This window comes from Aptenodytes patagonicus, chromosome 1, assembly GCF_965638725.1.
Source record: "Aptenodytes patagonicus chromosome 1, bAptPat1.pri.cur, whole genome shotgun sequence".
Classification (NCBI taxonomy): domain Eukaryota; kingdom Metazoa; phylum Chordata; class Aves; order Sphenisciformes; family Spheniscidae; genus Aptenodytes; species Aptenodytes patagonicus.
Window position 1 is genome coordinate 211,736,354 of NC_134949.1, and position 17,319 is coordinate 211,753,672.

The window sequence follows — 17,319 nt, forward strand, 5'->3', positions numbered from 1 at the left end:
AGTTATCTTCACAGCAATAGTTAATGATTAGATTAATGATTATCACTGATAGTTAATGACTCAACCTCTTCACATCACTGTATGTTTCAAGTCTGTATAAATAAGGTCCAGTTCCAGAAGTACTAATCATCCATAAATCTCATTTAAGTCAACGATCATAAATTATCTCTAAATATCAGTTCGTAACTTTACTTCGAAAATATATAAAATGCAGACTTTAAAAAAAGATACCTTTGTCATATTAACTAATATTAAGAAATTACTACGCTACTTAACAGAACAATGAAGTGGGCTCTAATAGTGAGTTTCAATATGAAGAATTCATTCATATTCAATTCATATTCAATTAATTTATTCAATATATGGGGGGAGTTCACAGTGGGAAGGAATTGAGACAGAAGACTTCATCTTCCAGGCATTCCTGTATTTCCTTTTTATTCCTCTGAACTCAAGAAGCTGAGCAGAATAGTTCTTGGCAGAAAGAAATTACTCTTTTACTCAACCTCCCAAAAATGGAATTATGATTCACCCTGTGTTTCTAGCTTTGCTTACTGGTGATGAGCCTTGCAGCATCTCCACTCTTATCTGAGTGTTGTAGAAAGATAAAGCTCTTCATGCAACATCTCTACTCATGGTAAAATGGGACAGGTCCTGCTTGAACCCAAGGTCAGATGGCACAAGGCGGCCTGCATCCATACAGCTAAACTCTCCTTTGCCCCAAAATAAGGTAACCTTTTACCTGCTGCCTATTGGAAAGAGTCTCCAGGCTCTGCTATCTCACAAACCATGCCTTGTCACTGCCTACGAGAATGCCAGTCTGCATAAGCCAAATTTGGGAAAAAATAAACCTGATCATGGAATAGTTTTGAGCCTGTGTCCAGCCCTTATCAGTTTACTAATACAGTCATATGCTCAGAGTCTGGATCTACATCCAAAAAAAGTCTGATAAAGCTTAAGCACAGCTGATTCAGGGTCAGACTACTTCCCATACTGATATAGTTACCTAACTACCTGGTCGTGTGTTTATATTTGTGAAAATGTTCCAATGAAGATTCAAATGCAAAATTTAAATACCTTCAAAGCAGCCTTTAAACAGAATGGCCCCAGTCCAAACAAAACAATCATGCAAAGTAACCAAATTATAAAAATTACTGTGAAAGTTTTTAATATTCTAAAAATTTTAAATGAGAGACATTCAGAAGGGTTATGCTGCAGAGGTGAGAAATCTTTCCTTAAGAAGTGACTTACCCTCAAAAAGTCTATCAATAATGTCAAAACCAGCACGGAGATCAGATAAAGAAAATTCATAAAACTTGGTCCAACCCTACCATTAAAAGAAATCCAAAGAATTTAATTAGTCACACAATGATGATCATGAAGTAAAATACAAATATTAGGTGGTTAATGAATACTGTATAATACTTAATATTGAATGAAAAAAGAGACAACCTATGTCCTCGGAAGTGCATCTCTGGAAACATTCAGCGGTATAAAAAAAAATCAGCTCTACCAGTGCATTTATTTTTACATACTTACAAAAAACTAGAATACATTGAGTAAGAGGAATGTAAACTTACGATTCTTTTGTTTCCTAACAGTATTTACTTCAACTAAAACTTGCTGACATCTGTGACTAGATCACACATTGAATTATGATTTTATTTCTGAGGGCTTTTTTGCATTTCAGTTTCCTTTGGATTTTAATAAATAGGTCTGATTCTTCAAACACAGTCTGCATTATACTTTCATCATCTTACTCCTTAATTTATGTCACTTCTCTACTGACAGAAAAAAATCTAATGAGTAAAGCAATTACTTCTACTATTACAGCAAAACTGCTGACCGCCATATGCATATTTTAATCATTCTCAGTTTGTACCTTCTTTCTGTTCTTGGTGTCTTATTCTTCTGTCTTATTCTTTATATAGCATTAATGTGTAATGTGTATGTAATTCTCACAAAAACCTTTCAATGTAAATGGGTAAGTATAAATAAATATTGTTATATGATACAGAACTCAGGAAATCCAGATCTCAAAGGTATCTCCTGTTGCTGTATCTTCTTATGGTTGTACCTTTGCATATGGATGGTATCATAGGAACAGGAGCATAGGACTCATGATGAGAAACATGCAAACGTGTCAGATAACATGCACATATCCAGTGAGATGGATACAGTCTCAGGTCAAGACTGCAGCTGCTCCACAGATCACAATCAAGCTATCAGCCAGTCATCCTGAAGGTCATAAACTGGAAAGATGCTACAGTCTCTCAACAGTGTTCACGTATTATTTTTTTGACAGATCTGTACATGGACCCAAAACAACCTGAAATTCATTATAAAATACAAGAGCATCTAGCTGGGATTGCAGTCCAGCAATGTCAGAATAGAATAGAATAGAATAGAATAGAATAGAATAGAATCATTAAGGTTGGAAAAGACTCTAAGATCATCGAGTCCAACCATCAACCCAACACCACCATGCCCACTAAATCACGTCCCTAAGCGCCTCATCTACACGTCTTTTAAATACTTCCAGGGATGGGGACTCAACCACTTCCCTGGGCAGCCTGGTCCAAGGTTTAACCACTCTTTAAGTAAAGAAATTTTTCCTCATGTCCAATCTAAACCTCCCCTGGCACAACTTGAGGCCATTTCCTCTCGTCCTATCACTAGTTACTTGGGAGAAGAGACCAACACCCACCTCGCTACAACCTCCTTTCAGGTAGTTGTAGAGAGCGATGAGGTCTCCCCTCAGCCTCCTTTTCTCCAGGCTAAACAACCCCAGTTCCCTCAGCCGCTCCTCATAAGACTTGTTCTCCAGACCCTTCACCAGCCTCGTTGCCCTTCTCTGGACACGATCCAGCACCTCAACGTCCTTCTTGTAGTGAGGGGCCCAAAACTGAACACAGTAGTCGAGGTGCGGCCTCACCAGGGCCGAGTAGAGGGGCACGATCACTTCCCTACTCCTGCTGGCCGCACTATTTCTCATACAGGCCAGGATGCCATTGGCCTTCTTGGCCGCCTGGGCACACTGCCGGCTCATGTTCAGCTGGCTGTCAACCAGCACCCCCAGGTCCTTTTCTGCCAGGCAGCTTTCCAGCCACTCTTCCCCAAGCCTGTAGCGTTCTAACTGTACCAGTTAGAAACTGGTAATCTTAAGCAAAATATAAAATCATCACTAAGTCTGCACGAGACAAACACAGCTACAGTGGAATTAAGGAAAAAGCAGTAATCCTGTCTTGTGTCACTTGGAAAGCTGGTCGTAAATGAACATGAAATTGAACAAAGCCAAATGAGAGTTCATCTATCAGATCAGTACTTTAAATATTTTCACCTATTCTACTTCTTGAACACCATATTCAAAGTCTGTTACTACAAGAGGCAGACAACCTTCTAAATCACAAACTCAAAATGAATAAAAAACTCTCAAACATTCCAGGCTCTGTCAGATCAGATCTTTAAGATGACAGGTTAATTTCACCACTATTCTAAATAAAATAAACAAGACATAGAACAGTTTGTTGGTTAGGGTTTTGTTCTGTTTAATTTAAGCATCTGCAGCCAGAAAGAAATGTTTGCTTTAAACAAAAATTTATCTAAGGAAAAAACACATCACAGTCTGAAAACCATTATAATCCTCGCAACAAGTGAGTAAATTCCCTTGTTCTTCCTTCTCCTTGAACAGGGTTTGTGTGCAGAAAGAGTAGACAGTATCATCTCCTCCTTCCCACCAAAGTGTCTCTTTTCTCACATCTTCCATTCAACCGTGTATGTTTCCAAAACTTTTTTTCCTGTCCCAAGCAAACAGGATTCACATAATCTTTTCCTGCATCAGTGTCAGTTAGTACACAAATCACAAAATAACCCCATCCAGGCAGTAGCAATTTTCAAGGGGATAGGAATTTAGGCTACCAAGATCTTATTTTGCAATGAATTCGGAGACAATAATGAAGGCAGGCACCAGAAGTATCCAAGTTTTACTCATCTCTGAACATGATCTAACATATACCTGATGAAAAATACTTCCAAGTATAAAAGCTAATAAATGGGGTAAATTTTTAAAAAGGTAGCAAAAAAAAAATATTACCTGAGGTATATAATTTCTTCTTTCTTGGCATACAGCATGAAACCATGCTAAACAAAAGAGAGAATGTGCTCGAGACAAATTTCCCTTTTTATTAATTTGCTCTGGTGTCCAAGATTCATAGGTTCGCAAGAGATTCTTTTTGAGGCCCGGAGGTGCCTGCATTGGAAGGGAAAACATTGTTCTAGACAGAAAACCTGATACTTCTATGCACTATTTTCTTAAATTCTAACTTACAATTTATAACTTAATGAAATGACAAACAGTACTTAATAAAACAAAATTTAACAAGAAAAAAATCTGCTTGTAATAAATGGCCTAACAACAGAATGATCTTATACTGAAAACAGCTTAAACAACTTAAACATACTGAAATTGTAAGCAGGACCAACTGATAGGAGGACTGAACTACACTAAAAGAACTTAGTGAAAGAATACTACTCTATCAAAATATGTAAGCTTAAAAGTAAATTCAATTTTCTGAATTTAAGAACAAGAACTTTCTTCTGATTTTACAAGCTCAAGTACCAATTATCATTTCTGTGATCAGAGCCAACTCGCCTTATGCCATCACCACACTCTGTTTGTTAGCATATAGATATGGTATATATGTATGATAAAATGCCAGTTCTCTGATTTAGTGTTAGGTAGTGTTCACAACCAGTAGAAATAACTGCAGTTAAATTGTATATAATAACAAAGATTACAGTGCTTAAAAGTAAAAACAACCGATTAGATACCCAGCCATTTTCAAATTATTTGCAAGTGTGAAGGCAAACATAAATTTTAAAGAGATTTAAATCACATTTTCATATTTATAAGAATGTTCTTTCTTTCTTTTGAAAAATAATATTTGTTAATGTTTCCATAAGATTACCACAGTTGCATATGTTGCATATGCACAGTTGTGGCAAATAATAGCAAAATATTGTAGTCAATTGATGATTTTCTTTTAAACTATCTATGTCTTGATTGGTAACAGTTAAGGAACGTACCACAACCATATAATAATAAAATAGTATTAGTCAAGTCATTGGCAATCATTGCCCTTTTGTGGTAACACGATACTTACTATAAATGATAAAAAAGGTAACAAAAGGATTTAGAACATTGCATCAGTGCGAAGTTCCAATTATTCCAAAGATAGTGGGATCAGTAACTTCAAGAAGCTAGATGAAAAGAAATGTGACAATCCTATACAGTCCTGTAGTTTCTGTACCACTGAAGACCTCAATATAAGCCAGAAGGTACCCCAGAAGTTTAAAAATACCTGCAGTCAATATAAAAGTGTAACAATTTTGGCTTCCTGAAAGTCAGCAACATTGGACTCTAAAAGGTCAGAGCTTCTTGGTTTAACTGTAGGCAAAATCTCCACACTCCATAACCAATGGAAGAGTTAGTAGCACCCCTATCCATGATTTCCATAATGGACATTAATGCATAAGTGCATAAATGATTAGAGCACTTTCCCACAAGTTGGATGAGCATGGTCCCAGTTATCCCTTAGGTTGATCCATTCTGAAAGAAAAGCTCTCAATTTTTAGTAAAGGCCTTTAACTGTATATTCTGCTGTATGGGAAGAGAGCCATTTTTGTTAAAAGGGTCCAGTGACTATAAAGCTATGGGGCCAAAAAGAAAAATAAGGAAGAGAAAGTGTGATTCTGTGATCTTCAGATGAGCACATTCATCAAGAAGGAGGAATTCCTTGTTTTTCATCCATGTCCCAACACCTGTGTAGGTTTTTGCTTTTAAGAAACACTGATTAAATGCACAAAAGAATTTGGAGCACAAAACCAAACAAGTACTTTCAGTTCAGACTTTCAATTGGAAAAAATATCTGGAAAGAAATTTTACAAACCTTCCTTTTAAAGCACAGCTTCTGCAAATTTCCACATATACATTATAAATGATCATTAAAAATCTTTTTCAAGGTAAATTCATAGCATTTTTTGTATTACATCTAATTGAAATACAAGGCAAAACCAGCTATGAAAACAGTCCACATTATCCAAACTTTATTCTATCTAAACATATAGTTTACTATACATCAAAGTTCATTCTTTGAAAACACGGAATAAAAGCTTTCCAAACAGATCTTACTTCGTAAGTTATTTTCAGACTTGACTGAAGCAAAATCGGAGTAAATTTTGGATGAACTTCAGTAGTAAGCCAAAGGCGGAAGTTTGATTGAGGCTGTAATGTATTCAGTTCCTATTAAAGAGATGTTATATATTGAAGTAGGTTTTGGGGTTTTTTTTAATATACAAAACAGTATTTACAAAATTATAATATCCTAAATTAGAAAGTTAGGCTTGTCTAAAAATTCTTTAGCTGTTTTTACAAGTGAGGTTATTCAAAAGACTATTGTTCAAGATGTCTTGTCTCCACACATTCTATATGCCCATCATGCTCAAGTTCAAAGTTCATCCTAGCCTTGTCAAAATATTTGCAACTCCCTCCCAGATCCTCAATTCAGAGCACAAAAATATATCGCAGTTCTTGACTTCTTTTAAGTAAAAAAACACCAGAAGGCTCAAAAGACGAAGGCTTGGAATGTGGGCTGCATATCAATAGCAGATCTCGATGACTTTCAACAACTGTATAGCTAAATTAATTTCTTTTTCTTCAAGTGGTTGTTGTATGCACACTTCACATATCATGATTCACAGAAAACTGAAGATACGAAAATGGAGTTCTAAGAGAACATATATTGTCAAATGCTATTTCAAATACAAGGGCTTCACAAAAAATATGTAAGTACTGAATGTATGAAAACATACTGCTGGTGCTTTACCTGCATCTGAAACAGACATATTTTTCACTGAAGCTACCAAAGTTGTTTGACAATTGACTGAGAACAACGGCAACAGTTTTCTTTTATGTGTCTTGGAAGAAACATAGCTCAAAAAAACTCTAACAGATTTTCTCTCAATCCATTCATTTTGATAATCTCTAAAACATAATCATAATAATTTTTTTTTCTGTGCTTTCAGTAAATAAGAAAATTCTGTTAACCCATGAATCATTCTGCTCTTTAGGCAAAATGACAACTATATCTGGTACCTAAAAACACAGAACTGTTGAAGTTGGAAGGAACCTCTGGAGACTGTCTAGTCCAACCCCCTGATCAAAGCAGTGTCAACTACAGCAGGTTGCCCAGAACTGTATCCAGTCAGGTTTTCAGTATCTCCAAGGATGGAGACTCCACAGCCTCTCTGGGCAACCTGTTCCGCTGTTTGACCATCCTCACAGTAAAAAATTTTTGTCTTATGTTTAAATGACATTTCCTGTATTTCAGTTTGTGCCCATGGCCTCTTGTTCTGTCACGGGACACCACTGTGAAGAGCCTGGCTCTGTCTCCTTTACTCCTTCCCATCAGCCGATACACAATAAATAATAAGATTGCCCCCAAGGCTTCTCTTTTCCAGGCTGAACAATCCCAGTTCTCTCAGTCTCTCCTTATACGACACGTGCTCCAGTCCCTTCATCACCTTTGTGGCCCTTTACTGGACTAGCTCCAGTATGCCCATGCCTCTCTTGTACTGGGGAGCCCAGAACTGGACACAGCACTCCAGATGTGTCTCAACAGGGCTGACCAGAGGGGAAGGATCACCTCCCTTGACCTGCTGGCAATGCTCTGCCTAAAGCAGCCCAAGAGGCCAATGGTCTTTGCCACAAGGGCACGTTGCTGGCTCATAGTCAGCTTCTTAACCACCAGGACGCCCAAGTCTTTTCTGCCAAGCTGCTTTTCAGCCAGTTAGCCCCCAGACTGTCTGGGTGCCTGAGGTTATTCCTCCCCAGGGGAAGCACCTGGCATTTCCCTTTGCTGAACTTCACAATGTTCCTGTCAGCCTACATCTCCAGTCTATTGAGGTCCTACTGAATGAAAGCACGCCCATCTGTTGTATCAATCATTCCTCCCAGTTTTGTATCATCTGTACTTGCTGAGGAAATACTCCATCCCATTATTCACATCATTAATTAAGATGTTAAACAATGTTGGCCACAGTATCAACCCCTGGAGCACACCACTGATGACTGGCCTCCAGCTGGATTTTTTGTTGCTGACAACAACCCTTTGAGCTCTGCAGTTCACCCAGTTTTCAATCTACCTCCCTGTGGTACAATTGAGTCCATATTTCATAAGCTTGTCTATGAGGATGTCATCGGAGACAAACTAAGATATGAAAATGATTCACAGCCTTGGAAGCAGGAGATTTAAGAAAAGAAAACAAGGGAATTTACATGCTGGTTCAAATGCAATCATCTGCAGCACGCATCCTCTGATACATTGAGTTTGGCTAGAAGACAGCTAAGGGCAGTCAGTTGTAAGCTGTGAAGCTATAATCTTCATATTGATAAAGTTCACATTGACCAGTGTGTCAGAAGACATATTTCATCCGCTCAAATGGAAAGACTGCGAGAACTAAATTTAAGTACCTGGATGGAATTGAACTATAAATAGGCAGGTCTCTCTTAAAAGGATGTTCAAACATATGAATTATACAGCCTCACGCTTGCTAATGGTATGCAAAACAGACAAGGGGATGTGCTGAGTCAAATATGAGCAAATCTCAGTCTATATTAAGTTCAGCAGGAAGTTCAACACCTTCAGTATTATGTTCTTGTGGAAAGAATTAAGAAACTTCTGATACATATCCATATTTAAATACTTACAAGATCTGAAATTTTATAATTAGTAAGAGGCTTACAAACACTTCCTTACTGTTACTATCATATTCAGACTAGATGACACATATCCCTTTTTTCAAAAAGGATTATACGAATGTTAAAAAGGCACATGTATGCCACATGGTCATTGTTAGACAGACAGAAGATAGACTCCAAGCTCATGTGCATGGAGTACACTTTACAGACAATCATTAGAAACTGGAAAATTAAGACTGTAGTAACTGTTGACAGGAATTCCCCACCTTTCTTTTTTGGAGTTTGTTTGTTTTGTGGATTTCACAGTGATATACACATAAAGTCACTTTGATCTAGTTAGCAAGTTAATGATTTTACATGCCGTAAGTAAGAGTGTGTTTCTATAAAACATTAGACATTTTAATTTCAAATTAGCAAAAACCTCTTGGTGACTCAGACACAAGCTACACTTAACATAAAAGAACTAATAAAAAGAAAGTCCTGGGAAAAAAAAAAAAGAATAAATTTAAGCATACATAGATTCAGAGTTCAGCAAACATGGGCAGTATCCCATAAAGTACCAGAAGTTCTAACAGAATCATTTATTCACTCATTGTGGCAGAAATACTCTACATTGTATGACAATTAAAGCACTCACACAAAGGAAGGAGCTGCTTAGATCTGAAGCATTTCACCTTATTCATGACTGAGAAAACTGCAAGAATTTATTTATTTAAATTGTTGTAATTTTAAACATCACCATGGAAATGCCTGAACTGCTTCAGAAATGTTGCATACTAATTTTGTCTAGTTTCCAATACATTCTTCTCTAGGTACTCTCACCTTTTCCAATACAGGAAGCCAAGATGTAACAAGATGCAGGTTCTTTAAACACAGCCATTCTCCATTGCGTGCACATTCTTTTAAAGTTTGAATAGCCAGGTCTGCTTGGCCTTGGCCCATTGCAATCTGAAATGAAAGACACAGTTGTATCAGGAATTTATCATACCTCATTTAACAGCTAAATACAAAATTGTGTTTCCAAGGTAGACTTCATATGTAAAAAAGGTGTGCTAGAGATAACCAGAATTTTCTCTAATGTGATAGGCTACTAAAGTAGGGAAAAGATTAATGAAAACATATTTTTTTCTTTGCAATCTATCTAGGCAGAGTTTCTTAAGAAACACCATTACCTAGTCTTTTTATGGAAAAAAACATATATCATTTTGTGACATTGATGGTATTCCCTGGGAACTCAAAAAGTAATTTAAATATCAGTGACTGAACTGTATTATTACAGAACTGCTGATACAATAAAAACGAGATAAATGAGAACGAATTTTCTTTTAACTGTAAGTTAGGAGTACTTCCTTTGAAAAGAAACACTCAATTTCATATTGAGATGACTGAAAAACTAAGGCTGCTCTCTTTCTAACTGCGAAATATGAATAGCTTAACAAACAGTCTTTTCTTCATTTTTTATAGTACCATATTGCTGCTAAAATAAATTTGGATCTTCACATGGAAATACAAAGATCCAAAACTGAATCTTCAGATAAATTAGTGAAAATTGAAAATAAAGAAAGGACTTTTTCTGTGGCACAATTACTGCAACAATTGATGTTAGACTATCTGTAGAGTATATTTACCTTAGTCCTTCCTTAGAATCTAATTGGAAGGTGTACATAACAAAAAACCCTGAACCAAACAGATTGAAAAGAAAGTGGTCTTAGCCAATCTGAAAAGTCTTGTCTTGGCATTACCGCTATAGCAAAATAGAACTATTGTGATTATTATGACTTCATCAAATGTCCCTTAAGCAGAAATCCTCCCTGTCTTTTTATCCTAAAACTACTGAATCAAAGCAACTTGGGGCCTTAGCTTTATATGATGATACAGGGATATCCTCTGCCTAAATAAAACTGAGTATAGTATCTTGAAATAATTTAAAATAGCCAAAAGAAGATAACTGAAAGTCACCAGACAATATGGTAGTACACCACACAAATTTAGTCATCTGTTCTTTATCCCATATGAGAAATGATTCAACAGAGAAGAAAAATCTGGTCTTCCACGTCCTATTAAAATTGCGTGAGAAAGTGCACGAAAAAATAACAACAAAATATTCTCATTAGTAGGACAACATTCAGATGACTTAGCTTTGAGTACTGCTCCTTAATCAAATAACATACCATGTTACATTTTAAAAGTCCAACATATAAAGGATATTTAGAGATAAACACAAAAGCCATGTGCAGAGTAAGAAATATGCATTCTGAAACATTCACAGTTAGATAAGCTGGCAGTAGGATCTAAATCTTTACAATTTGATAGGAAAAATATATTACATCAATGCACATTCCAGGAAAGGAACAATTTCAATTTAGAAGCAGCATCAAACTTGACGTTTTCCATTTCTATGCTAACCAGTGATCAGCTAGATAACAACTGCCCTCCCCTGAATATTTCAAATGACAGAAGGAAATACCGTTTTACAGAAAGGTGTAAAGCGTATCGGTACTGTGTATTAGGAATATTAGGAAACCACTTGGATCATAGAATAATTTAAGTTGGAATGGATCCTGGAACGTCTCTAGTCCAACATCCTGCTCAAAGTAGGACCAGCTATGAAAGATCAGACCAGGAACTGAGGGCTTTGTCCAGTGGACTCTTGGGAACCTCCAAGGATGGAGACTGCACCGGGAAATCTGTTTGACTGTTCTCATGGTGAAAAAGTTTCTTCTTACATCCAGCCATAACCTATCTCATTACCATTTATGCCCATTGCTTCTTTCCACCATGCCTGATTGCAAAGAGTCTGAATCCATTTTCTCAGTGACCTTCTTGTAGGTATTGAAAGGCTATTATTAGGACATCACAAAGACTTCTCTGTTGGCAGGGCACAGTGCTGGCTCATGTCCAGCTTGTCATCTACAAAAACACTCCAGGCCTTTTCAGCAGAGGTCCTCCCCAGCCAGTCAATCCATTGCCTGTATCATTGCAAGGGTTTCTTCCTTCCTAGGGGCATGACTTCGCATTTCTTGAGTTCTGTAAGGTTCCTGTCAGCCAAGGAAAGCCAAGGATAGCTGTGAGCCCATTGCTTGGTGGGGCAGGGCACATAGTGACAAGGCACATGGAAAAGGCTGAGGTACTCGATAGCCTTTTAGTTTCACTATTGAGGCTTGTTCTCAGGCCTCCCAGGTCTCCCAAACTGACAAGCAGGAGCGAAGCAATACCCACAGTAGAGACTGACAGATTTAGGAATCACTCAACACACTTAGAAATAAAAAAGTCCACAGGACGAGATGGGATGCATCCAAGTGTGCTGGGGGGCAGTTAATGTCACTCCTTGCTCTCATCTTCAAAAGGTTATGTTGATCTGGGGTGTTTGCTGATGAAAAAGGAAAATGTCACATTTATCTTCAAGAAGGGCAAGGAGGAGAAAGATCTAGGTAATTACAGGCTGGTCAGCTTCCACTCAGCCCCTGGGAAGGTTATGGAGCAAGTCATCTTAGAAGCCATTTCTAAACACATGAAGAACACAGAGGTGATAAGGAGCAGCCAATATAGATTTACCAATGGCAACTCATGCCTGACCGACTTCATTGCTTTCTATGATGAGGTGACTGCCACTGTGGACAAGGGGGTGCCAGTACATGTTGTATACCTTAACTTTAGTAAGACTTTTGACAGTCTCCCATATCCTCCTTATCACCAAATTGGAGAAATATGGGCTAGAGAAGTGAAAAATAAGATAGGCAGAAAAATGGGTGGACTGCTGGGCTCACAGGATGGTCAGTGGTGCAGAGTCCAGCTGGCAGCCAGTAACTAGTGGTACCCCTCAGAGATCAGTACTAGGACAAATTCTGTTTAATGTCTTCATCAGTGACCTGGGTTATATGACTGGGTGCACTCTCAGCAAACTAATGGATAACACTAAAGGGGGTCGGGCGAGCAATCAATACTCTGGGAAGGCAGGTTTGCTACTCAGATGACCTGAACAGGCTGGAGAAACAGGTTGGCAGTTCATGAAGTTCAACAAGGCAAATGCAAAGTCCTACACCTGGGATGGAGTTACCCCATGCAACAGTACAGTCTGGGGTCTGCCTAGGAAGGAGCTTTGGAGAAAAGGAGGCCCTAGTGGACAACAAGTGAGTCAACAACGGGCCCTTGCAACAAAGGCCAATCCCATCATGGGCTGTATTAGTAAAAACAGTCAGCAAGTCCAGGGAAGTGATCCTTCCCCTCTCTTTGGAACTTGTGAGACCACATCTGGAGTACTGTGTCCAGTTTTGGGCTCCCCAGTACAAGACAGACATGGTCATACTGAAGTGACTCCAGAGCAGACCACCAACATGGTCAGGGCACACAGGGCAGTTTGTTTCGCCAAGCAATCAGGAGACCTTCTTGCTGTCTACAACTACCTGATTGACGAATGCAGAGAAGATAGAGCCAGACTCTTTCAGAGGCACATGGTGATAGGACATGAGTCAATGCACACAAGTTGGAACATGGGAAATACTGATGCAAAATTAGGAAAAACATTCTCCTGTGAGAGTGGTCAAATACTGGAACAAGTTGCCCAGAGATATTGTGGGATCTCCATCCCTGGATGGGGGACCTCCCCTCTCTGAGCAGGGGGTTGAAGTAGATGATCTCCAGAAGTCTCTTCCAACCCAGGTTATTCTATGAATTTAACAGCTACAGTAAATTTCTTCTTAAAAAAAGTTGTTTTCAACACCTCTGCGTAGATCCAATTTTGAAACAGACACAGAAAATATAAAGTGATTTCTTAACAGTACAATTCCTGATTAAAGGCTACTCAAGGGGAATTATCTTCACCCAGTTCAGTTTTGTGTTGAATGAAAAACAGGGAAGAAGTTGTATACCATGACAAAAACCAACTGTTATATTGGCTAGGCAAATGATTTTGGTGTTGTATGCCTATTCCTGAAATCTGAGGGCTTTCCCGCATGGTCGATCTTAAACACTTTTTTAAAAAAACCTGAAATATAAGAGTTCTGTTCAGGAACTCCCATCAAAAATTAATTGGTTAACATTTACTTGTAAAATTTCTCAAAATATTTTACAGAATTTCACAAAATACCGAAGTATTCACAAACACTGAACATCTGATTTATGTTTTCTGTTGAAGAAAGAAATATGCAAGTTCTATAAGCAGAGGAAATTATGAAGTCTAGTTTTCAGTGGGTTTTGTTCATATTTCAATTATTCCACACTACAAAAGATAATGTTTCAGCATATATAACAATTCTCAGTCTCTTTTGTTCACTTCCATCTATCTTCTCATTTTTCCCTTCTCCAAGTTGGAGGAATGCCTCTTGTGTGGATTCTGCTTCTGTGAGGATCACTAATTGTGTCTCTCTTCTCCAGCCCCTTTTTGCCAATGGAATCAGAAGTTAGTGGCAAGATAGGTGGGAATAACAAACACATAAACACCAAACTGTGCTTTTACGTACTAACTTCATTAAAGACCAAGGTAAAACAGATATTACTACTGTAAAATTTTACACATTGTGGTTTTTAATCATTATGCTTATCTAAGACTGACCTGATGGTAGCACTCAGTATTTCTTTCAACACTGGCAAGTTCTTGCAATTCTTGAGAAGGATCAGCACCAGGAGAAATAATTATCAAGATGGGCTCAATTTCCAGAGTTTCTTTATACAGACGTTTCAAATTCAGAGGTGATGGAGATAATTCTTTTATTCCTATAATTAGAATTATTATGGAAATAAAGTGACTACACAGGATGGAGTGCTTCATTAACCACTTTAGAGGTCATGTGGCTTTCAAAGTTCTGTTCAATGCAGACCATAAAACTAGTCCTAAAATGAGAAAAAAATCTTTACAATATGGAGGTAGAAGGTACCATATATTGATATGAAAAAGACACAAGCACCAAAACAGTGCCTGGACTTCCAGCTTGACAAATATAAATGGCAGTCTTTATTTAGAGTGTAGTCTTCAAGAAAACATACAAAAAAAAGTAGAGCTGGAATATAAGAATATGAGAAGCTATGCTATTTGCTAAAACTAATTGCAGTGTCTATGTCCACATGCAGAACTTCTCTCCTGTATTGTCCCCAGAGCCTTAATTATTAGACTTTGACTTTACACAGTTCTTGGTACTACAATTACTTTAGTCTATTGTTTGTTTTAATATACAACTTAAATGTTTAGAATGTTGACCTAGTATAGGCAAGGCATTTATACACAAGCCCAAAGCTATGTGTATAAGTGTATCATAAACAGTGTTAACCACATATTTTCAATGCATCTTTAGACTGGTCCTTAAATAGCGAAGTGTTAGGTGCAATGGGAAATCACAACATAAAGCAAGACAGAAGAGCTGTAATCAGTGACATCTATGTCACGCCTAGTAAAAGATGGAATATACATTTCCTTGAGGGCACAGTCTGCTTTCAGACTTGAGTTATCATCTCCACATAGAATACTATATAATTTGAATATAACAGGTTAGGTTGGCAAAGGTTAGTATGAGGTCTGGGTTCTCTGCATCTATCTGTACAGAGACTCTAACAGACGCAGCTAAACAGATAAAATCACTATCAATCAAAATGCTTTAAAAAAATCGAATTAAACAAGACTAATATTGGAAAATATTTTCATTTTACATTCATTAGGCATGTAGAGGTAATATAAGCAGAGATAAATATATAAACTGAGGCCATAAGGCAATTGATATGGGCAGCTCCCTTGATGAGTTCTGCCGCTCACTGCCAGTAAGCCCTAAACCCTAGAAGATCCATAAAATAACACTGAAATTAAAGTAGGGCTGTTCAGTACTGGACTGAAGCATGCTCAGCAACTAAGACTCTTCAGGGACACTTAACTGTCAAAATCTCAAAAATGTCTGACACACATCTGCAAGTTTTTTCGCAATGAATCTGTATTGGCCAAATTTGGATGCATTTTCAGAAGGCCTGAAAGAAGCTTACACTTTGAATGAAAGCTGCCCAGCATACTAGCTTTCAAGTCATTCCTCCAAACTGAGCGTATAGTAACATTTTTCACAAATACAAGCTACTCCAGATTTAACATTCCCTTAACTAACATAATAAATGGAAATAGCTAAGCTATTTCAGCTAATACAAGCTGAAAATGGAAGACAGTATCATGCCTATAATTAGAAAATCCAACATCAAATGTTTCTTTTTGTGGATGAGGACCACACGGAAGAGTTATTTGTGATGTGTTCTGATATTTGGGCTATAAACCATTGTCTTGCACCTTAAGCAAGTTTCATCTCATCAAATCCCTCTCTACTGAGTTGTATTCACTGTAACTATATTTCACTGTTGAAGTATCAAAATATAAATGTTTCCTTATTAATTTAATATAAATATTAAAATATAACATAAAGCATTATTAGAACTTAATCACTATCTACATAAGCAATAGACATTGAATTTTAACACCAAATTTTAGATCAAAATTTGATTAAAAGTAAGGTCTTAGAAAGGTAAATTTTAAGTTTTATTAACTTTTATTTCAGTGAAGAAAATAATTTTGAAAATCTTCACTACTGTTTCAATTTCTATGAAAGATACAGGACTAAAAATATCTGTTGAAGTCAGCAGGCAGCAAGGATACAAAAACCAGAGATCTTTCTGACCACTAATTAACACAGTGGAATGGGCGTCGTGCAATGCTGCAGATATTGATTATTACATGGAAATGCAGAACAGATATACAAAGTCATAGAAGTAAAATCCATTGGGTCTTTTAAGTACTGTGTTATTACTTCCAGTTGAGAAACCCTGGAGACATAAAACACTGGTCACTGCAAAAGGTTTCACTATAGGCTTGTGATGTTCTTATACTCTCGCCTTAACATTTATTATTTGTCATTGACAAAGACAGTAACAAGCTAGACAGACCTCTCTTCTTCACTTGTTCAACCATTCTTAAGTTCCTGTTCCTAGGACTGCTTTGCTGCTACAAACAGGTGCATGGAATATTCTACAATCAAGAAAAACCAAAGACTATTGGCTGCATTATTATTTCTAGCAGTGCAAGCAGAGGGCACACAGATTCCTGAGAAGTTTAATCGATTAGGAGTTTTGATATCCTACATAACTCTGTGTTAACTGGGGACTACTACTTGGCCTTAACTGAGGAATAACTCAGTTATTAAATGGCATTAACTGAGGAATAGAATAAAAAGCTATGCTTGGGCAATAGATGAATGTGTGCACACCTGCAACTTAAGTTATAACAACGTATTTATGTTAATGACGTTAATTTAAAAGAGATGCAATTGTAAATGAGTAACAGCCTAGACAAATATATTGTAGCACTCTTGAGGTGCATCATTTAGAAAATTAATACAGTGTAAGTCTTCTTCCATAAAACAGTTTGTTCTTTTAGAAATTTGGACACAATGTTTAGAAAAAGCATAGCTATGCTGAAGGTGCTTTTTGTTTTAAGGAAGCTCAACAGAAGTGAAATAGAGAAAAACTACAGTACAGCCCTGTCTATTCCTGGCCATTAGAATTAAAGCTACAGCCAGGATTACATTTAGAGAACTGAAAAAAAA

At 37.3% G+C, this 17,319-nt stretch overlaps 1 protein-coding gene across 4 annotated transcripts in view; it reads right to left on the reverse strand.

Annotated features, from left to right (window-relative positions):
* DYNC2H1 (dynein cytoplasmic 2 heavy chain 1) overlaps positions 1–17,319 on the reverse strand; it is a 190,083-nt gene that overhangs the window by 72,013 nt on the left and 100,751 nt on the right. For 3 of the 4 annotated variants that reach the window (XM_076328219.1, XM_076328218.1, XM_076328216.1), the window contains 5 exons: positions 14,307–14,467; positions 9,578–9,703; positions 6,188–6,298; positions 4,091–4,246; positions 1,249–1,324 (listed from right to left, as the gene is read on the reverse strand). In XM_076328219.1, the coding sequence (XP_076184334.1) occupies positions 1,249–1,324; positions 4,091–4,246; positions 6,188–6,298; positions 9,578–9,703; positions 14,307–14,467 (630 nt within the window). The remainder of the gene's footprint in view (positions 1–1,248; positions 1,325–4,090; positions 4,247–6,187; positions 6,299–9,577; positions 9,704–14,306; positions 14,468–17,319) is intronic. The other variant, XM_076328217.1, reaches the window with a different exon arrangement.